Below are 23,679 nucleotides of genomic sequence, written 5' to 3' on the forward strand. Positions count from 1 at the left end.
CATTTTATTGGTTAAAATTATCGATTTTAAAACATTAGGATGTTAAATAAAGATCATGTTCCCTGAAGACATTTTGTAAATTTCCTACCGTAAATATATCAAAACTTAATTTTTGATTAGTATTGTGCATAAAGGTGATCTTCTTAATATTTGAATTTTCGTGCACTACCAGATTCCAGATTTTTAAATAGTTGTATCTCAGTCAAATATTGTCCTATCCTAACAATCAAACAGCTTTCTGATGATGTATAAATCTCAGTTTCTAAATATTGACCCTTATGACTGGTTTTGTGGTACAGGGTCACATACGTTTAAAATGATTTGTTGTACTTTTTAATCTGAATGTTGTGTAGTTTTCTTTTCTTTGGTGAAGTATGCTGGTCTTCTCCAATCATGTTGGCCACTTAAACCCCGCCCCTTTCTTACAATCCACTGTAAGGTCATATTTAGACCCGCCTCCATTTTAAAGCCACACCCACATCTCAACATCCAATCAACAACTGATGAACTATGTGATTCAATAACATAATTCAATTCCAATAGTTTATAATTACATTTTAGTATTTTTTCCCCCCAGTATTTTCAAGTTTGACATAACTAGAAAAATGTATATACATTGTAGAAATAATTATGACTTTTTTTATTAGTTTTCAGGTCAAGAAATCACACACTATATATATATATATATATATATATATATATACTTATGTGTGTATGTATCACCTAAGTGTTGCGCATGTGTGACCAAAATAAAAAAAAAAGTGCTAAATAATTTTAGAGCACTCATTTGCATAGCAATATGGTTAACAGCCTTTGGTTGCACAATCACCTTTTTAGATCAACTAACTGTAAAAGATTTCCATTCAACCTAAAAGCATTAATCTAGGCTATCGCTGCTATTTTCAATGCAAAACCTTTTATTCACTGACATGCTTCAGCAGCGCTAAAACCAACAGTGCATAGACTTACTTCCCGGAAACCCACCAGAATAATAGCTTGCTGAATTTAGGTTTGAAATTGTTAAAAATTAATGTAAAAAATAACAGTTTAAACCCACAAAACATGAAAATGTAAATATTAGCATTGTATTTTGTAAAGTGCATTATAAAGTAATTGTATTTTTACTTAATACTCATTTTAAAATATAAAAGTATTATCACACAAATTTTTTTAAAATATTTAATATTGTGTGAGTCACGAATCATTTGATTTATTTCAGGATTCGGAGCGTGAATCATTTGATTCAGTTTGGGATTCGGAGTGTGAATCGAAAATTATTTGATTCATTTAGGGATTCGGAGTAATATTAAGAAGCACAACTGTTTCCAACATTGATAATAAACATAATAAATAAGTATATTAGAATGATTTCTGAAGGATCATATAAATTCGAATCAAATGATCCTGCACCAAAGTCCCATCAAATGATTTGCCAACCCACACCAAATTTCAGATTTGAATCAAATGATTTGCGATCCGCGCTCTGAATCCTGAACTGAATCAAGTGATTTGCTATCCAACATTAACATTTCACAATATCAGGTTTTTTTTCTGTATTTTTAAACAAATAAACACGTGTATATATTTATATAGCTTTTCCAAGACTGTGTGAATCCTGGTTCTGAAATAAAACAACAAATTAAAGTAAGAAATATGATGTCCTGAATTGAGCGTATTTAGCTGATTTTAAAGCCTATTTAGTCTCATTTTAAATCATTTAAAGTAGGCGCTGATGTTGAAGACGTTACACCAACAGCTTGTGTTCTTCTGATCTGTACTGTATGATGTCTGTGGTGAATCTGTCTGATTCTCAGTGTGTTTCTGCCGGAAACACCGTTCTCTGCTTTGATTTGTGAACGAGAGAGTGATAAAGAGGAAGTGAAGTGAAACGGCTGTTGTTTCCTCTGATAGTTTCCTGCACGTGTTCGTCAGCGATCGCTCGTGCTCGTTTGTCCGATGAGAAAGGAGTGTTCATCTTCTTCCTGTTTGTTTCTTGACTTGAGCCACAGATCAGATTGCTGTTCTGCTGGTCTCTTCATCGATGGTCTGATCTGATAACAGACGTCCATCAGAACCGATGCGGTTCAGTCTCGTCTGAGGCTCCAGCGGTGAGTTAACCTGGTTATTTTCCAGCATGGGATGTCCGGTCCTGAGGCGGTCGCCATGGCGACAGGTGTGTTTGTCGGTGTGAGTCAGTGAGTGTGACGGATGCAGGGAGTCACCTGTGCGCTGACCTTTGACCCCGTCTGGAGACATATCTGACAGACGTGTGTTTGTGTGTGTGATGAGCAGGAAACGCGCTGACAGTGTGCACTTCCTGTCATGAAATGTCACTGTGGCATATTTTGGGTGAATGAATCAAAAGTACAACTGTGCTCTGAATCAAATGCTGATAAGGACGACTTTTCTTTCATGTTTTAATTAAGACAAAAAACTTATTTTACAAAATTAGTTAAATTGTTATAGTTTCATGCATTTATTTGACTATTAGCATTTTTGATAAAACATTTGTAATAAATCATAAACACAATCTATGTCATAGGGTGCTATTGTTGTTAAAATCGTAATAAACGTATGAATTTAATGGGTTTAATCATTCTTTTTGGTTATTAAAAGAATTACACCATTAAAATGGAATCCAGAAACAAATTAAACTGAAAACATAAAATTTAGGTAAAGAAAAACATTTGTAAAAACAAAAAATGTTCAGTTGATTTACAAATTGACATCCATTTTCATTATTAACATTTAATTAAACCATTAAAACAGAATCCAAAAAAGTTAAAATGCAAGACTTTTAGAGAAAATAAAACACATTTCATTTGGCACTATTATTGTTACAGTTATAATAAATTATTAAATGGGGAAATTTTTATGAATTTAATCATTCTTTTTGGTTATTAAAATAAAAATTAAACCATTGAAATGGAATCCAGAAACAAATTAAACAGAAAACAGAGAATTTGGGTAAGAAAATTCAATTCAATTCAATGCAATTCAGTTGGTAAGAAAAAACACTAATGGCGATGTTATTGTTACATTTTTGAATTTAAAAAAAAGTTAAATTGTTAAAGATTTACAAATTGAACTGCTATAATAATAAATAAATAAATAAATGGGGAAAGTTTAATGAATTTAATCATTCTTTTTGGTTATTAAACTTTTTGGAATTAAACCTTTAAAATGGAATCCAAAAACAAGTTAAACAGAAAACATAGAATTAAGGTAAAGAAAAAACATTTGTTAAATTGTTAAAGATTTATTAATTGATTTGAATTGATTAGATATCCATGTTTATTATTAACATTTAATTAAACCATATAATAAATTATTAAATTGAGGAAATTGTTTTATCATCCTTTTAGATTTAATAAACCATTCAAATGGAATTAAGAAAAAAATTAAATATGAAAACACAGAAATGACGCTATTAATGTTAAAATTGTAATAATTTGTTAAATTCTTAAAGATTAACAAATTCAATTGATTAGACATCCTGTTTGATTATTACAGTTAATTTGAACCATTTTAACCGAATCAAGAAAAATAAAACAAAAGTAATAAAATGCTCATCATTTGGCACTATTATTGTTACAATTTTAGCAAATGAATAAATGAATTCAGTTGATGATACATTCTGTTTGATTGATACATTTTTATTAAACTATTCAAACAGAAATCAGAAATAGTAAGAGACGATACAGAATTCCTAAAAAAAAATCATAATAACAATAAAACATATTTCATAAGGCACTGTTATTGTAAAAATGATATTAAAATTAAATGGTTAAAGATTTATAAATTAGACATTTTTATGGTTAAAAGGTAGTTTTAATCATTTGAACAGAATGCAGATTTTTCATGTGTCTCTAAAGCTCTTGATGGACTGCCGAGAGAGTTGTGTGTTTGTTATCTGTGGTCTGACGGTGAGTTTGGTGTCTTTCTCTGTCTGTGTGTCAGTGGCGTTTAGACCGGCGTGATGACGGAAGAGCGATGTCCTCAGCTGGTGGATTATTTCGTGGTGGCGGGTCTGGCGGGCGACTCGTCTGCGCTGGACGAGGAGGGTCAGCAGAGGGGCGTGCGAGCGGTGCAGCCCGTCACAGATCTGGCCGTGATCGCCCGCGGACTCGGGGAGGACGTCCCGGAGGGGTTCACCTGCATCGAGAAAACACAAGGAGGTCATCCGGCGGAGCTGAGCGCCGGCCTCCTCAACAACCCACACATGTTCCTGTGCTACAGGAGAGGACACGACAAACCGCCCATCGTGGAGCTCGGGTGAGACACGCACACCTCACTGAAGACTTTTATGCCTCACATGTGACCCTGGACCACTAAACCAGTCATAAGGGTCACCTTTTTGAAATTGAGATTTATACATCATCTGAAAGCTGAATAAATAATTTGTTTAGACAATATTTGGCCGAGATGCAGCAATTTGAAAATCTGGAATCTGAGGGTTCAAAAAAATCTAAATATTGAGAAAATCGCCTTTAAAGTTGTCCAAATGAAGTTCTTAGCAATGCATATTACTAATCATATGTGACCCTGGACCACAAAACCAGTCTTAAGTCGCTGGGGTATGTTTGTAGCAATAGCCAAAAATACATTGTAAGGGTCAAAATTCTTGATTTTTTTCTTATGCCAAAAATCATTAGGAAACTAAGTAAAGATCATGTTCCATGAAGATTTTTTTTTAAAATTCCTACTATAAATGCATTGTTAAGAACCTAATTTGGACAACTTTAAAGGTGATTTTCTCAGTATTTTGATTTTTTTGCACCCTCAGATTCCAGATTTTCAAATAGACGTATCTCGGTCAAATATTGTCCAATCCTAACAAACCATACATCAATAGAAAGCTTATTTATTGAGCTTTCATATGATGTATACATCTCAGTTTTGAAAATTTAACCTTATGACTGGTTTTGTGGTCCTTGGTCACATATTTCTATTAAGAAATTCTGCTGCTCGTATGTGACACAATGAGATTATTAAAACAGAGTAGATACTGACATAAAATATTGTAAATATCAGTGGTCACTCTTTATCTCCAATAATATGTCTTATTCACTTAAAGGAGAAGTTCACTTCCAAATCGAAAATGTACAGATAATGTACTGACCCCCTTGTCATCCAGGATGTTCATGTCTTTGTTTCTTTCGTCATAAAGAAATAGTTTTTTGAGGCAAACATTTCAGGATTTCTCTCCATATAGTGGACTTCTATGGTTCCCTGAGTTTGAACTTACAAAATGCAGCTTAAATGCAGCTTCAAAGGACTCTAAACGATCTCAGCCGAGGAAGAATGGTCTTATCTAGTGAAATGATCTGTTATTTTCTACAAAAAAGACAAATTATTTACTTTTGTTGTGAACTTTTCTCAGAGACCAGGAGACGTTTGGATATCTTGAAGCAGAAGTTTCTCTTTATTGAGATCCTAGCTGTTCGTTCGCTGCAGTCATCAAAAGTCGTCTGACTAATGTCAGATACAATACAGTTTAAATACATTTCCAGGGGGAGGATTACATAGAGGTGGAGTCAATCTAAACAAAGCATGCAAATGCAGTACAGGAATCAGCCCGTTACCAGAGTTCCCCAGCCCTGATCTCATTATCATAACAGTGTCATTCATAGGCATAGGTGCTAATCCAATCAGTCTGACAGTATTGCCCATACCTTCACATTATCATAGAGACAAAGGCATCGCTGTAGCTTGAGAACAAAAGGTTAATGTCTCAGACACCTGGGCTGCCTGATTTGATCTTCTTAGAATGTCATCATCTGTACCTTTAGAAGCTAAATAGAATATACTTCACTTTAGATTTTCCTGTGAAGCTATGTCAGAACATATGATCAACATTTCTTAAATTTGTAATCCTACACTTTTTAACCTCAAATACTCATCTTGTCTAGCTCTGCGATGCGTACTCTGTGTACTCCGGTTCAAGACAGTAAGGGTATGTCGAAAAACTCCCCTCTCATTTTCTCCTCCAACTTCACAATCGTCCTCCATCGCTGTTTTACCTTTTTTGTGAAGGGCGTTTGATCTTCTTTGTACGTTCACTTTGTAAACACTGGGTCTGTACTTCTGCAGCGATGGAGGACGATTCTGAAGTTGGAGGAGAAAATGAGAGGGGAGTTTTTCACAGAGTTCACACAGAGACGAGCATTTGTGGTAAAAAAAAAAAGTGTATAAATTTATTTATTTATTTATTTTTTTTTTTAGAAAATAACTGATGGTTTCCCTAGATAAGACCATTATTCCTCAGCTGGGATCGTTTAGAGTCCTTTGGAGCTGCATTTAAACTGCATTTTGGAAGTTCAAACTCACGGGCACCATAGAAGTCCACTAAATGGAGAGAAATCCTGAAATATATTCCTTAAAAGAAAACTAAGGTCTTGTCAACTAAAAAAAGAAAGATATGAACATCTTGGATGACAAGGGGGTGATTACATTATTTATACATTTTTGTTTTGGAAGTGAACTACTCCTTTAAAACCAAAAGGACACATGAAGCACCAGCTGACGATGGACATTTGTACAATTACACTAAAAGACCTTAGACTTGATTAAAAAACCCTCTAAACGATCAGTTTGATTAGATGTGGTCTGTGTTTGTGTCAGTGTTCTGTATGAGGGCAAGGATCCGGTCAGGCCAGGATGGCAGGTGATTGAGACGACTCCGTACAGCCGTTCGGCGAGTCTGAGCTCCGGCGGTCCTACAACCCACCGCACCTTCCTGATGTTCCGCAGAGCTCCGGACTCACAGGCGCTGAACACACTGGGGGTCACTGAGATCTCACTGCTGATGCCCAGCAAGGGCGAGACGGCGCCGCACACCTACTGCAGAGTGGACAAGAACCTCAACACTGGAATGGTGATGATTTACTGGTTCACTGAGTCACTCAGATGAGTTTGTGTTTTCTCATTTTAGTTATTAAGCACTAATTGATTTGTTGCCTGCATATCCAATAAATTACACTAGTACTCAAAAGTTTAAAAGATTATATTTTTTTTTATAAATGAATGCTTTTATTCATTAACAACACATAAAATGAATCTAAATGTGCCAGTAAAGGCTGCTTTTGTGAGCGGAAGAGACTTTTTTTAGGAATGTTAATAAATAGTGATTACTGGGGTTCAACGCTTTAAGGCACTTAAGAACATATAAAGAAGGTCATTACGTAGCAAGCCTTTTTTTGCAAGTCCAGGTAGTTTACCAGAGAAATATTATGTTTTGTAACATTTATTACTGTTATAGCATTAGCTGTGGTCTGATCTCTTTAAAACTTTGCAATTTTGTTTAGAATCGCCGTCGCACGTGCTCACAGGGTTTCGTGAAGTTTTGAGTTTTCCCCTATGCTTTATAGGATTTTAGGCCCCTTTTCTAAGCATTTAAGCTTCCCAAAGGGTAAATTTCAACATTTCTTTGATACTCAATCATTTAACAAACAATTTGATTGACAGCAGTGGAGGCAAAGTTGCCTGGAATGAGGAGTTATATCGTTTGATACGAATATTGCGCAATGCACAATCATTTACGCCATTGAAAAGTGCGGTATCGCCCCCCAGTGGCTGATTTCTTTTCAATTTCTCTCAGACTGCTTTGGGGCTGTGAGTCAAACATGCTCACCAAGTTTCATTCCAATCGGCCTCTGTTAACCTTGTCTAATAGGTGCTCAAACTTGAGATGCATAAATGTCCTTATAGACACTTGTGGCAATTTGGACCAAGACTGTGCACAGTGGCTTTCATGTTGATAGGACAAATGGTTGCATAGGTATAGCCATTTTTATGTTTTTTTCCTCTTATAGCGGCACAAAATGGCCAATCTTGGTGGCATTTTAACCCCAGATTGAGCTCTTACATACATGTTCTGAGTTTGGCAAAGAAATCTCATTCCGTTCAGGAGTTATAGGCATTTTAGTAAAAGTGGTCTTGCCCCTTTCCAACCTTTTGGCATCCTTTGCGACTTTTTTTGTTAATTATTTATATTCGCTCTCCAGAGAATCTTTCTGCACTGCTTTGGTTCCAATCAGGCGAAAAACCTAGGACTAGTTCGCAAAAGTAGGTTTTTCAAAAAAATCCAAACTACCTGAAACTTTCACCAAGCTCACATTTGAGTCTGACTCACAGCATTTTGTCCGGCGTGAGCCAAGAAAATCCAACAACATAAGACACTTGAGTCTGCGATTGGCGGTTTAGGAGTTATGAGCGATTTCATACTTTTGATGGCTGTAGCGCCCCCGTCAGGCCGATTGGGGTGAGCCTTGGTCCCTTTGTCAGAGATGTGAGTACTACCATCACTCCAAATTTCAAGTGTCTACGACTTACGGTTTAGTCTGCACCATCAGTTTTACCTGGAGATCGGCGATCCGTGACCATTCCAACAATTACAATAGGGTTTCAGCACTATGCACTTGAACCCCTAAATATAACTGTATGCTAGAATGCAGTGGGATTAAATGTATCTCAGTGTGTTAAACAAGTGCTGAGCTTGTATTTATGTTCACATCTGCTTCTGCTTCTCCTTCCTCTTAAAACACACTTCAGAAAACACCATCACTTGTGAACTTCCTCTTTTGCTTTATTTGTCTGTTTCTCTAACTCTCTGTTTCCTTTCTGTTGGTTTTGATTGTTTGTGTATTGTGTGTTTAGTGGGGTCCAGCGCTGTATCTCTGCTACAAACGTTCAGTGGCTAAAGCAAATGCTCTGGTGTATGAGGCAGGTGAGTTTCTCACACACACATAAACACACAAACACACACGAACAGTGCCTTGCAAAATTATTCACACCCCTTTATTTTTCACATTTTGTTATGTTGCTGCCTTATGTTAAACTACTTTAAATTACTTTTTCCCGACATCAATCTACACTCCCTTCTCCATAATGGCAAAGCACAAAATAGGTTTTTAACATTTGCGCAAATTTATTAAAAATAAAAAACTGAAAAGATCCGTTGCATAAGTATTCATACTCTTTCCTGGGTCACTGGAAATTCATCTCAGGAGCATTCATATTGCATCTAGATGTTCCTACACTTGGAGTGGAGTTAAACTGTGGCAAATTCATTTGAATGAGTCTGATTTAGAAAGACACACACCTCTCAGAAAAGGTCTAACAGCTGAAAATGCAGATCAGAGCAAAAACCAAGATAACTGCCTGTAGAGCTCAGTGACAGACTTGCGTTAAGGCGATGATCTAGAGAAGAGTTCAGAAACAAATCTGCTGCATTGAAGGTTGACAGAAGCATTCTCCATAATGGAAGACGATTGGAACAACTAGGACTCTAGAAAATGTCCAAGCTGACAGAGATGGAGAGGAGAAAAGGTGAGGCAAAGAATGGCAGATAATTGCCAAATGCAGATGTGCAAAGATGCTCACATCAGACCCAAAAACACTTGAGGCTGGAAAGCTGCTTCAACTATGTACTGAGTTAAGGGTATGAATACTTATGCAATCTACTTATTTAACAGTTTTTTTGCTGTGTCATTATTATGGTGTATGGAGTGTAAATAGATGTGGGGAAAAACTAATTTAAAGCAGTTTAGCATAATGCTGCAACAAAACAAAATGTGAAAAATGAATACTTTTGCAAGGCACTGTATATACTGTGTGTGCATCTGCAGTCTGTAATGTGTGTGTGTGTGTGTTCAGGTCTGATCAGTCGGTATCCTGAGGAGGATCTGGAGTCGTTTCCGCTGCCGGACTCTGTCCCGGTCTTCTGTCTGCCGATGGGTGTGACGGTGGAGAGCTGGCCGCTCAACACCAAATACCAGCTGCCCATCTTCTCCACGTTTGTCCTGACCAGCGCCTCCGGAGACAAGGTCCATCCCACAGCTTATTCAGAATAAAGCCATCCGCTTGAGACCCGTTCACATCAGTAACACTGCAAAAAATACTTTTCTTACTTAGATTTTTTGTCTTGTTTCCAGCTAAAATATCTACAAATTCTTAAATCAAGAAGGATTTTCTAGATGAGTACAAAATATTGTCGTTTTTAGAAAAAGCAAGCCAAAATGTAGTGCGTTTTTGCTTAGAACAAGCTAAATAATCTGCCAATGGGGTGAGAAAAGAAATCTTATTTCAAACAGAAAACAAGATTTTTTTTCTTACCCCATGGGCAGATTATTTTGCTTGTTTCAAGCAAAAACGCACTTAATTTTGGACTTTTTTTTTTCTGAAAACAAGACAATTTTTACTCGTCTAGAAAATCCTCCTTGATTAAAGAATTTGCAGATATTTTGACTGGAAGTAAGACAAAACATCTACGAAAGAAAAGCATTTTTTTGCAGGGAACAACTAACGATCACAATCTCTTAATTCTCTGTTTTGACATGTTGACTGTCCAACTCCTTGACACTTTTTCATCAAGGATGCACTGAATTGACCAGAAGTGACAATAAAGATGTTTATAGTATACAGTTGAGGTCAAAAGTTTACATCCCCCTTTCAGAATCTGCAAAACGTTAACTATTTTAGCAAAATAAGAGCGATCATACAGTACAAAAATGCATGTTATTGTTTATTTAGTACTGACCTGAATGAGATATTTCACATAGATTTTTACGTTTACAAAAAAGTTTACATCCTCTTGATTCTTAATACTGTGTTGTTACCTGAATGTGTTTTTTTGTTTAGTGATAGTTGTTCATGAGTCCCTTGTTTGTCCTGAACAGTTAAACTGTCTGCTGTTCTTCAGAAAAATCCTTCAGCTCCCACAAATTCTTTGGTTTTCCAGCATTTTTGTGCATTTGAACCCTTTCCAACAATGACTGTATGATTTTGAGATCCATCTTTTCACACTGAGGACAACTGAGGGACTCATATGCAACTATTACAGAAGGTTCAAACACTCACTGATGCTCCAGAAGGAAAAAACATGCTTTAAGAGCCGGGGGTGAAGACTTTTGGAATTTGAAGATCAGGGTAAAATTAACTTATTTTGTCTTCTGTAGTGTCAAGGGCAGTACTAAATGGAAAAAATGTGATGTTTAGGCAAAATAAGAAAAACGTACACATCTCTGTTCAAAAGTTTTCACCCCCGGCTCTTAATGCATGTTTTTCCTTCTGGAGCATCAGTGAGTGTTTGAACCTTCTGTAATAGTTGCATATGAGTCCCTCAGTTGTCCTCAGTGTGAAAAGATGGATCTCAAAATCATACAGTCATTGTTGGAAAGGGTTCAAATACACAAAAATGCACAGAAATATTGGTGTTTTCAACATGGATAATAATCCGTGCATATTAGAATGACTTCAGAAGGATCATGTGACTCTGAAGACTGGAGTAATGATGAACAGATGTGTGTGTGTCGTTCAGGTGTACGGCGCTGCTATCCAGTTCTACGAGGCGTATCCGCGTGAGTCTCTGTCTGAGCGTCAGTGTGTGCGTCTGGGTCTGCTGAGCGTGGTGGACCGGCGGCCCATCACCAACCGCAGCGTTCAGGTCAAGAAGAGCATCTGCGTCCTCTCGCACTGGCCCTTCTTCAGCGTCTTCCAGAAGTTCCTCACCTTCATCTACAGATACTCCATCTCTGGGCCTCATGTGCTGCCGCTGGAGAAGTGAGTGACCTTCACCACAGAACAACAAACATCCTGATGTTCAAACCTGTGACTGATTCTGTGTGTGATTGAGACTCGTTCATTTGGTGGATGACTTCAGCTAGATTTCTACTGTGTTTGATTCTAACATGTTGAATATACACTGCTCTCCAAAACACTTGAAATGTTTTTAAGGAAGTCTCTTCTGCTCATCAAGACTGCATTTGTTATTAGAAAATGCAGAAAAAAACACTAATACTGCAAACGTTATTACCATAAAAAACTAGATTAAAAAATGTGTCAAGACAAACTTTAGGTTGCTTTAAAAGCCTAGCTTGAAAGATTAACGTTTTGAACTTTATATAGACAGATTAGATGATAAGCATGTTGCTAGCATTATTAGAATGTAGTTAGCATGATTCTAACATTTTTCTAGCACGTTTAGTATGTTTCTAGCATGATTAGCAAGTTACTAGCATGCCATTAGCATGTTTCTAGCATGACTATCAAGTTATTAGCTTGTTTCTAGCATGATTAGCAAGTTACTAGAATGCCATTAGCATGTTTCTAGCATGACTATCAAGTTATTAGCTTGTTTCTAGCATGATTAGCAAGTTACTAGCATACCATTAGCATGTTTCTAGCATGACTATCAAGTTATTAGCTTGTTTCTAACATGATTAGCAAGTTACTAGCATGTCATTAGCATGTTTCTAGCATGATTAATGGCATGCTAACAACTTGCTAATCATAATAGAAACATGCTAACAACATGCTAGTAACTTGCTAATCATGTTGGAAACATGCTAATGACATGCTAGTAACTTGCTAATCATGCTAGAAACAAGCTAATAACTTGATAATCATGTTAGAAACATGCTAATGACATGCTAGTAATTTGATAATCATGCTAGAAACAAGCTAATAACTTGATAATCATGCTAGAAACATGCTAATGAAATGCTAGTAATTTGCTAATCATGCTAGAAACAAGCTAATAACTTGATAATCATGCTAGAAACATGCTAATGACATGCTAGTAACTTGCTAATCATTCTAGAAACAAGCTAATAACTTGTTAATCATGCTAGAAACATGCTAATGACATGCTAGTAACTTGCTAATCATGCTAGAAACAAGCTAATAACTTGATAATCATGCTAGAAACATGCTAATGACATGCTAGTAACTTGATAATCATGCTAGAAACAAGCTAATAACTTGATAATCATGCTAGAAACATGCTAATGACATGCTAGTAACTTGCTAATCATGCTAGAAACAAGCTAATAACTTGCTAATCATGTTAGAAACATGCTAATGACATGCTAGTAACTTGATAATCATTCTAGAAACAAGCTAATAACTTGCTAATCATGCTAGAAACATGTTAATGACATGCTAGTAACTTGCTAATCATGCTAGAAACAAGCTAATAACTTGATAATCATGCTAGAAACATGCTAATGACATGCTAGTAACTTTTGCTAATCATGCTAGAAACATGCTAATGACATGCTAGTAACTTGCTAATCATGCTAGAAACAAGCTAATAACTTGATAATCATGCTAGAAACATGCTAATGACATGCTAGTAATTTGCTAATCATGCTAGAAACAAGCTAATAACTTGATAATCATGCTAGAAACATGCTAATGAAATGCTAGTAATTTGCTAATCATGCTAGAAACAAGCTAATAACTTGATAATCATGCTAGAAACATGCTAATGAAATGCTAGTAATTTGCTAATCATGCTAGAAACAAGCTAATAACTTGATAATCATGCTAGAAACAAGCTAATAACTTGATAATCATGCTAGAAACATGCTAATGACATGCTAGTAACTTGCTAATCATGTTAGAAACATACTAAACATGCTAGAAAAATGTTATAATCATGCTAACTACATTTTAATCATGCTAGCAAAATGCTAATCATCTAATCTATCTATAGAAAGTACAACACTGTAAGCTTTTACAGCTGCTTTAAACTTTCAAGCTCTGCTTTCTCTGTCCTGACAAACTTTTTTATCTCGTTATTAAATATTTTTTAATATAAAAACAATTTAAATGTTTAAATATAGTTATATATTGACTTTATTTGCAAAAAAAAAGTTTTTTTAGTTTCAAAAATCATGTTTTTTATTGTTAGTTATCTGTATTTTTGTGTTATTTTTACTTAATCAAAATAACCCAATTGCAGTTTTGATTTTTGAAAATCTGTTTTTGCAAATGGACTCTTCATTTATTGATGATGATGTGGTGTAAATACTCATGTTGAGATGTCAGTATCTTCTCTCTGAGGACGTTTCGAGAGCCGTATTGACTGTGATGTGTTTGTCTGTCTGCAGGCACATCTCCAGCTTCATGCACAACGTGCCGTTCCCGTCCGCTCAGCGTCCTCGTATCCTGGTTCAGGTGAGCCCACGGCGGTGTTTGATCTCAGATCAGTCTCTCAGTGTCTCAGCATGAGCTTGACGTGTCATTAAACCCTGACGCTTCCCCCGCAGGCGCCGGCCGCAGTGGCGCACTAGAGACACGTGGGTAACGGGTGATGAAGCTCAATCATCATCCTCCTCTCTGACTGTACCCTAGAGATCCAGAGCAAATCACCTCAATCAATCAATAGTGCAGTGTTTAATATCAAACTGATTGAGTGATCGATTGATTACGGGTTAAATCTGGTGCTGGGTGGGAAATCAAAGCATGAGGTGGAAGCAGAAATCAATACGAAATGAACTCAGAACTGTGTGTGTGTGTGTGTGTGTGTGTGTGTGTGGGCTGAGCAATATATCCATTTATCTACATATAAATATATTAAACATTTCGCCTCCTGGTGAGGAGATTCAGTTCAGTTCTGTGAATCAGTTCTTTTAGAGTCAGTTCAGTGATTCATTTGCATCAGTATTCAGTGTTTTAGAAATAAAAAATAAAATCTAAAAACGTTTTTTAAATTTTTTTTAATACATTTGACTTCTTGCTTTCAACATTTTGAATGTACATAAAAAAATTAAATGGAAACTTCCATGAATTTTCCACAATTTTTATTTATTTTAATATTTATTATTTTATGCCTACAGACTATATTTAAAAAATTAAATTTCAATTATTGTAAAAAATAATTGAAAAATTAAATAAATCAAAATTCAATTAAAAATAAAATATAACCAAGAATTAAAATAGGATAACATTTTGATATTTCTTTATGATTTAATTTAGTTGATCAATTTATTTAGATTTTTATTATTTTAGGTCTACAAGCTACATTTTTTAAAACACCAAGGTTTAAATAAAAATCTGTATTGTGAAAATATATGAAAAGAAAGAACGAAAATTAAACTAAGAATAGATTAAAAATAAATCTAAAACCAGTAAAACAAGATTACATTAAAAATTTCCATGTTTCAATCCAGTTAATCATGATTACTCGATAATAATTTTTTAAATATTTTTATTTACTTACAATAAGCAAATTAGCAATAAAATCTATTCACTTTTTAATATCTTTGATTTGAGGTCTACAAACTACATTTTTAAAAACATGAGTTTTAAATAAAATTCACTGTTGTTGTTGTTAAAATAAATGAAATATATTAAATAAAATTAAACAAAAAAAAAATTAAGAATAAAAAATGTAGATTTATTTTAAGAATTAAAATAAATCTAAGACAAGAATTAAAACAAGAATATATTTTGTTTTTTATATAATATATTGATCAACTAGATAATGATTTTTAAAATATTTTTAATTTACAATAAGCAAATTAAGAAACTTATGAATTTTTAATATTTTGTTTATTTTTGTGTTTATTATTTTAGGTCTAGAAGTCGCATTTTAAAAAGTTTTAATAAAAATAAAAATTGTTAAGGTAAATTTAAATAATTTAAAATAAATACAAATTAAAAATGGGTTCAAACAAGAATGTTACTAATTTATTTGTTAAGTTTTTAAACTTGTTTTCTCTTAATTTAAATTATTTTAAGTTATCTTGAGGTCCCTGGTTATGAATCACTGATCTAATAAAAATAAATTCAGTCATTTCACTGCAAATACAAACATTTTTGAGACATATATTGAGATTTTGGCTGTATTGCCCAGTGTGTGTGTGTGTGTGTGTGTGTGTTTATGTGTGTTTATGTGTGTGTGTTAACTGTGTGTTTGTGTGTCCTCAGCTCTCTCCGTATGATAACCTGCTGCTCTGTCAGCCCGTGTCGTCTCCGCTGCCGCTCAGGTGAGTTCTGAGGCTGATGATCTGATTGGCCGGTGCGTGTGTGCTCTGTGTTCTGATTGGCTGATGCTCTGCTCTGCTCTCAGTGGTGCGAGTTTTGTGAAGCTGCTGCAGAATCTGGGTCCAGAGAACGCGTGTTCACTGCTGCTGGCCGTCCTCACCGAACACAAGCTGCTGCTGCACTCGCTGCGGCCCGACGTGCTGACCTCCGTCAGTGAAGCCCTCGTCTCTGTGAGTCCAGACCTCATCAAATACAGCTCTATTAGCAGCTTTACAGATCACAACAGAATCAGTGATCAAATTCTAAAACACAGTAGTGTCATTATTCACATCAACTCAGTGTTTATTCAGGGCAGCACAGTGAGTCATAATTTAATTGCAAGCATAATTTCAACCTGGCAACCATTCTCACACAGAGAGACTACATTATAGAAAAAGAGCTGATGATCTAAAAACATGGGCAAAAAAAACGTATTAAAGTTAGAGTTTTAAAGTCAGAATTGTGAGGTATAAACCTACAATTATGTTATAAAGTTTATATGTGAACCTGGCGCACAAAACCAGTCTTAAGTAGCACAGATATATTTGTAGCAATATGGAGTTGAAAATGTCAAAATGATTGATTTTATCGCAAAATTCATTAGGATATTAAGTAAAGCTCACGTTCCATGAAGATATTTTGTACATTTTCTACTGTAAATGTATCAAAAGGTAATTTTTGATTAGGAATATGCATTGCTAAGAACTTCATTTGGTCAACCTTAAAGGCAATTTCCTCAATATTCAGATTTTTTTTTTGGAAACCCTCTGATTCCATTCCATACATGAATGTAAAGCTTATTTATTTAGAGATGTATAAACTTTGATGTAAAAATCTCAATTTAAGGAAATGACCTTTATGTCTGGTTTTGTGGTCCAGGGTCACAGATGAAAGTGCAGTAATACAGATGAAATTAGAGATGAAGCGTTTAATGATTATGGTAGAGCCCAGTTCCAGTAAGTTGATCAGTTTTGATATGGTTTCGGTGTGATTTCCTGTCTCTGCTGGTCATGTGACGGTCGTTTCCTGTGTCAGATGTCGTTTCCTCTGCGCTGGCCCTGTCCGTATATCCCGCTGTGTCCGCTGCGGATGGCAGATGTGTTGTGTGCACCCATGCCCTTCATCGTGGGCGTCCACTCCAGCTACTTCGACCTGTACGACCCGCCGTCTGACGTGGTGTGTGTGGATCTGGACACCAACACCATTTTCCAGTGAGTCTTCCTGTCACCTGCCAGTTAAGACATTTATAACCTCACAAAATATGTCTCTTTTAAACTTTCTATTCATCTGTGAATCCTGAAAAATCAAATGTATCATCGGCCAAAAATAGAAAAAAAAAAAAAAAAGCTCATTCGGTGTTCGGCCAAATAAGCGAAAAGGCAGAATAAATGATAGCGAACAATGAGGTGATGTGATCAAATAGAGGTGAGCACTAATGCAGCAAACATGTGGTCAGTGTGGAAGCATTTAAAACTGTCCGAGAAAGACAGCGACCGACAGCGAGAGACTGTTTAGAAGCGCATCGCATGTCTTCATGAGGAGAGAAAGGTTACTGTATGATGACTGAAATCATCCATTAGTCAATCAACTCCAGAACGTTCTGTTGTCTAATACACCAGACACCAATTGTGTTTATTCTGACAGCAGCTCCTTAGCCAGGGTTCAAAGACCAAAGATGACAATCATTCACAAATCTGCTGCTGCCAGCAAAAACTAGGACTGAGCTCTTCTTGCGGGTTTACCACTAAATAAAAGACAACACTCAGAAATGTTAGTATCGGCATTTTACTCTTGTTCTGTCAAATAATTTAAAAAAGTAACAATAATCATTCCAACAGCTCTATTAATGCATCTATTCTAACATTCTCCTTTGCTCAGCAAGGCTGCATTTATTTGTTCATTAAAAACACATGCCTGATTTTGGAAGGGGGTCTTAATGGCCAAAGAATATTATTTTACTAACTTATTAATTTTAAGTTGAATTGTGGTTTGTTGGTAGGGTATAATGTCTACTAGAATGTTACAAATGTTCAGTGTTAAGTAAATATTTTTAATTTGATGTTTTGTAATTGATTTAATTTATGCATTGGTGAAATAAATTGGCAAAACACATGGGGGAAAAACAGTGTTTGGTAATTGGCCTTTGGCCCAGTGTTTAATTTTTTCCGGCTTCGGACAAGAATTTTAATTTTGGTGCATCCTTAAAATCAGCATATTAGAATGATTTCTGAAGGATCATGTGACTTTGAAGACTGGACATACAGTTACTGTTTAATAGATATTCACATAGAAAACAGCTGGTTTAAATTTGAATAATATTTCACAATTTTACAGTGTTTTTGATCAAATGAAAGCAGCCTAGGTGAACATTAGAGACTTGTTTTTGTGTTTCCAGGTCTGAAGATAAGAAGCCTCTGTCCTGGAGGTCTTTGCCGAGGAAGCATGGGAAGATCCTGCTGAACTCCCTGACCAACCTCCACAAGACTCTGGAGAAGAGTGAGCGAGCGTCTGACGCCACACACACACACACACACATTGACTGATGAGGTCACTTCCTGTCCTCACACATGTCTCTGTCTGTCTCAGTCTACACGCCGGGTCAGGAGGAGGCCACGCTGGAGTTCCTGCTGACGGACTACGATCTGATCTACGGTCGTCAGAAGCAGCTGGAGCTGGAGATTCAGGAGGCGTTCCTGCGCTTCATGAGCAGTTTGCTGAGAGGATACCGATCCTTCCTGCTGCCCATCACGCAGGCTCCATCCGACCGAACCACAGACTGCAGCTCGCTCTTCAACCTGCAGGGTCAGTACACAACACAACATTACTGGTCATTACACAAAAGCTATTTGAAAATCTGAAATCTGAGGGGGCAAAAAAATCTAAATATTGAGAAAATCTCCTTTAAAAGTTGTCCAAATGAAGTTCTTAGCAATGCATATTACTAGTCAAAAATTTTTTTTTTTTATTTACAGTAGGAAATTTTCTAAATATCTTCATAGAACATGATCTTAATATCCTTATGATTTTTGGCATAAAAAAAAAAACAGTTGAATTTTGACCAATACAATGTATTTTTGGCTATTGCTACAAATAAACCCGTGATACTTAAGACTGGTTTTGTGCTCCAGGGTCACAAATGATAAATGATACATTATTAGGTTTAATTTTTCAAACTAGCTAAGTTTGGCTTTTAATGATACAAAGTATTCAAAATGAAAAATTTTAACAATTGATCAGATTGTTGTAATGTGTCTCAGGAATCATGTCAAGTCAAGTCACCTTTATTTATACAGCGCTTGTAACAATACAGATTGCAAGCGTTTTTCTGTCTGATGGTCATGCCTTAACTTTGCAAATTGCAGTATTGCATTAGTATTGCATCCTTCTCATGGGCATTTAATAGTTTTTGACTTTTCAATCTGAGGTAAATCTATTTTTTGGCTCATTTTATTTGTAAAAGAAAATGTGCCTAATAACTCTGCACACCTAAATATAAGTAGTTTTTCACTTACGGCCTTCATGGACAGTTATATATCACTTATAAATAATTAAATACTAATTGAATAGTAGTTATTAAGATTGATGTGGTTTGGAATTGGTCAAATGTGCTTGGAAAAAAAATATAACCACAATATCAACGTGCCTAATAATGATGCACACAGTGTAATTCAACACACAAATGATTCTCAAAAAGATGCTATGAAACGCATCATATTTAGTGTGCAAGTGCTCTGTGCTCCAGCAAAACGATATCAGCTGCTATAATGAGTAAGAAATGCATTGGTTTTAATTGTGTTTCTGTAGGGTTCCTGAAATCTCGTGATCGAGCGCAGCAGAAGTTTTACACTCAGCTCACGAAGACGCAGATGTTCACTCAGTTCATCGAGGAGTGTTCGTTCGTCAGCGATCGGCACGGATGCCTCGAGTTCTTCGACGAGTGCGTGCAGAAGGTCAGACGCTCACCTGCAGTCACCTGACCACAGCGGCCAATCAGATTCCTCCTCTAACATCTGTGTGTGTGTGTGTGTGTGTGTGTGTGTGTGTGTGTGGTGTCAGGTGGACGTGGAGAAGCCGGAGGACGTGCGTCTGATCGATCGTGACGAGTGTCACAGCGGTGAACACACGGTGTTCATAATGCCTCCGGAGGAGCCGCAGGAAGCGGATGGATCTGAGTGTCCTGCTCACTACAGGTGTGTGATTATCACTCATATTTGTCTATTATTATCAGGGCTCTACACTGAGACCATTTCACTCACATTTGTGACTGAAAACTACTGCGTGCGACTATGGAAAAATATTTAGGAGCAGCAGTGCGACTGACCCCATCAACATATTTGTGTTTGCGCTGAGGGGAGCTTCAAAGGATTCTACGTGTTTTTGCAACATTGAGTAATGCATCACAGACAGATCTCACCAATCCTTAGATAAACAATGTGTAGAGAGAGTGTAAATAAGAGATTGATTGTGCCGTGTGACATTAGAGAGGTTCATTGATTATAATGGAACTTTGTGAGATATCGCGAACTAAGATGAGTGACAGCTTTTAGTCATTTTTAAGGGAGTTTGTAAATGAGATATTGATTTAATACAGCAGTTCAATAAACAAGAAGTTGCTATTAAGTGACTTACATTGTCTGACTATAACACTATTACCTGATTTTACTCGATTTCATCGTCAAAAATAGTTTGAAACAAGTCCATCTCTATTCAAACACAGCGGTGTTTGATTTATGACTGAACGTTTTTAAAAAATCTAGTGAAATGATTCAATTTCTCATTCATAAAGACATTCACTTGCTTTATTCCAGAATGAATCAGCCATTTAAACGAATCAAATGAATGAATGATTCAGTGATTAAATCTGTGACTTTTATTTGTAAAGTGTCTTTTCAGTTATTTAAATCGTTTAATATTTCTATGTTTAAAATGTTATATTTAAAACATTAATCTCAACATGAATTTATAAATTTGATTGCACTCATTCCATCTCTGAGCCTCATTAAACATCTGAAAATACACCTGCAAGGTTCAAACACTCACTGATGCTCTGGAAGGGAAAACCATGCATTAAGCTTTTAAACTTTAAACTTTTGAACAGAATGAAGATTTTTTATATTTCGCCTAAATATCATATTTTTTCATTTAATACTGCCCTTCAGAAGATATTTAAATGTTTTCCAGAAGACATAATTAGTTAAATTCAACCTGATCTTCAAATTCCAAAAGTTTTCACCCCCGGCTCTTAATGCATGTTGTTTCCTTCTGGAGCATCAGTGAGTGTTTGAACCTTCTGTAATAGTTGCATATGAGTCCCTCAGTTGTCCTCAGAGTGAAAAGATGCATCTCAAAATCATACATGCTAGTCACGCTAGAAACATGCTATCTATCCATTAAACATTAAGCTTTTAAAACTACTTTAAACTTCAAATTATTTCTGACTTTCTGGTCCAGCTTTCTCAAGCCAACTTCAAAGTTTGTCATCTAGTAATTACTATTACATCAGATAGAAACACAGCTAACTTCCTCTTCAACCTAAACTGGGTTTTCTGTCTCTTCAGCAGTTTTTTTGTTCACTAAACTCTTATTTTGTGTGTGTGTGTATCTGCAGCTACGACACGTTCCCAATCCTCCAATCGGATCTGTTCGATCGGCCGCATGATCAGCTGCGGACTCCGGCTAAAGGAAGTGCCCCCAGTAGCCCCGCCCCCCGCCGCACCAAACAGGTACGACCCTCAGGTAAAGGTCAGGTCATGGGGTCAGAGGTCAAAGGTCAGTGCGCTGACACTCTCTGCTGTGTGTGTGTGTGTGTGTGCAGGAGATAAAGCTGGCGCAGAAGAAGGCGCAGAAGTACTCGACGGTGCCGGACATGTGGTCCAAATGTCTGCTGGGTCACTGCTACGGTCTCTGGTTCATCTACTTACCCACGTTTGTCAAAGCGGAGAGCAATAAAGTGCGAGCGCTGCACGCCTCTTATGAGGTGCTCAAACACATGGAGACACGCAAGGTGGTGCTGCCGGACGAGGTCAGAGACAGATTCTGAATCGATCTGTATTAGATCTGTATAAAGTGCTCTACTGATGTGATGTGGACGCAGTAAGTGTGTTGTGGTTTGTCTCACTCCTGATGTGTGTGTGTTTCAGGTGTGTTACCGTATCCTCATGCAGCTGTGCAGTCAGTACGGTCAGCCGGTTCTCGCCGTCAGAGTTCTGCTGGAGATGAAGCGGGCAGGAATTACGCCTAACACCATCACATACGGATACTACAATAAAGTGACGTATTTCATATTAATGAGCTCATACAGGGATTCCCAAACTGGGGTTTATGAGTTGATGAAAAGCTGATAATTCATTAAAGTATAAAAATATACAATTAAAATAAATCATGTATAAATATGTGAAATTAAAAAAAGATTTAAATTAAAATTATCAAAAAAAATAAATAAAAATAAATGCTTAAAAATAAAGAAATTGTGAAAAAAAAAAAAAAAAAACAATAAAAAAAACATTGGACTGTTTTTTAAATCATAAATCAAATGTATAAATAATTAAAAAAATTAAAAAAATCAAGAACACTTACTAATAATGAAATCATAAAAATGTAAAATTGCAGTAAATAATATAAAAATAAAAGCCAGCAAAAATATTTCATTTAAAAAATATAAAATTCAAATAAATTAATAATTAAAAAAACCTTACTAAATAAATAATAAAAATGTCAAATTAAAATACATAAACAATTTTACAAATAAAGAAACATTTAGTAGAATTAAATAAATCATAAAAGTGTTAAATTAAAATAAATATTTTTAAAATAGAAACACCCATAAAAGCATTGACTAGAGTTAATTAAATCATAAAAATGTCAAATTAAGATAAATAATTTACAAATAAAAACACCCCAAAAAAAGTACATAAATTAATTAAATAATAAAAATGTAAGATTAAGATAAAGTTACTGACTAACAAAGATGAAAATTAGGTTTAGCTGCATGTCATGTGAGCATTAACTGTGAGAACCGTGAACATGTAAATGAACATGAACTTAAAATCAAAGTGTTTCATCTGATGACAAGAGTTTGTGAATCCCTGAAATAATGAACAGATGAATTTCTTGTTTACTCATGCATGTGTTTTGTTCTGCCGTCTGTAGGCGGTGCTGGAGAGCAAATGGCCATCCACCAATCAGGGAGGGCGTCTTCGCTGGGCGAAGCTTCGTAACGTGGTATTGGCCGTGGCTCAGTTCAGGCAGCCAATCAAACAACAGCAGAGGAGTGCATCATTCAGCACACGCACAGGTCAGAGAGACGCCCCGCCCCCAGCACCTGATTGACAGCCGTCAGTCAGCACTTTCTCACATTCTGCTCTTGTTTTCAGGAGATGTGCTGTCCTTGCCCCGCCCCCACTCGGCTCTGATTCGTCAGTCCAGCTGGAGCGGGTTGAGTGAAAGCTCGAGCCACGAATCGCTGACGAGTCTGGCCAAGAGCAACAGTCTGAGCAGCGTTCAGGCGTCAGGAAGCAGTGAGTGACTGATAATCGAGACTCGTGTCTGATCTTCCTGTTTCTGAACTCTTATTTCAGTGTTTGTGAATTTATCAGAGGTGAAGCCGTCAAAGAAAGCAGTAGCACAGACGGCCGCAGACAATGCAGCCGCAGCCTCACGCAAACCTCCGGCCGGCCGCCGCGACACCCTGAGTCCTCCTGCGCCTGTGCTGGTCCGCCGCAGCGACGTCTGCCTGTCCACCTTCTACAGAGACTGCGCAGAGACCGCAGACGCAGACTGCAGATGTCAGCCGGAGAGAGACAGCAGGTACATAGACAGATAAAATAAGAATAAAGTAGTAAAAATCTATTTTTAATTCACCACTTC

The 23,679-nt window shown here is 36.4% G+C and overlaps 1 protein-coding gene across 2 annotated transcripts in view; it reads left to right on the forward strand.

Moving 5' to 3' along the window:
* Window positions 1-23,679, forward strand: part of dennd4b (DENN/MADD domain containing 4B) — a 116,492-nt gene that overhangs the window by 82,780 nt on the left and 10,033 nt on the right. Inside the window, exons 1-19 of one of the 2 annotated variants that reach the window (XM_073847695.1) lie at window positions 3,977-4,275; window positions 6,625-6,877; window positions 8,659-8,728; window positions 9,658-9,827; window positions 11,321-11,562; window positions 13,896-13,962; window positions 15,718-15,776; window positions 15,860-16,004; window positions 16,849-17,024; window positions 18,209-18,309; window positions 18,400-18,615; window positions 19,618-19,763; window positions 19,870-20,003; window positions 21,422-21,536; window positions 21,629-21,835; window positions 21,954-22,082; window positions 22,963-23,107; window positions 23,187-23,330; window positions 23,409-23,619. In XM_073847695.1, the coding sequence (XP_073703796.1) occupies window positions 3,980-4,275; window positions 6,625-6,877; window positions 8,659-8,728; window positions 9,658-9,827; window positions 11,321-11,562; window positions 13,896-13,962; window positions 15,718-15,776; window positions 15,860-16,004; window positions 16,849-17,024; window positions 18,209-18,309; window positions 18,400-18,615; window positions 19,618-19,763; window positions 19,870-20,003; window positions 21,422-21,536; window positions 21,629-21,835; window positions 21,954-22,082; window positions 22,963-23,107; window positions 23,187-23,330; window positions 23,409-23,619 (3,026 nt within the window). In that variant the 5' untranslated portion in view covers window positions 3,977-3,979. Of the gene's footprint in view, window positions 1-3,976; window positions 4,276-6,624; window positions 6,878-8,658; window positions 8,729-9,657; window positions 9,828-11,320; window positions 11,563-13,895; window positions 13,963-15,717; window positions 15,777-15,859; window positions 16,005-16,848; window positions 17,025-18,208; window positions 18,310-18,399; window positions 18,616-19,617; window positions 19,764-19,869; window positions 20,004-21,421; window positions 21,537-21,628; window positions 21,836-21,953; window positions 22,083-22,962; window positions 23,108-23,186; window positions 23,331-23,408; window positions 23,620-23,679 lie in introns of those variants that run through there. The other variant, XM_073847694.1, reaches the window with a different exon arrangement.

The sequence above is a fragment of the Garra rufa genome, chromosome 9 (genome assembly GCF_049309525.1).
Source record: "Garra rufa chromosome 9, GarRuf1.0, whole genome shotgun sequence".
NCBI classification, from domain to species: Eukaryota; Metazoa; Chordata; class Actinopteri; order Cypriniformes; family Cyprinidae; genus Garra; species Garra rufa.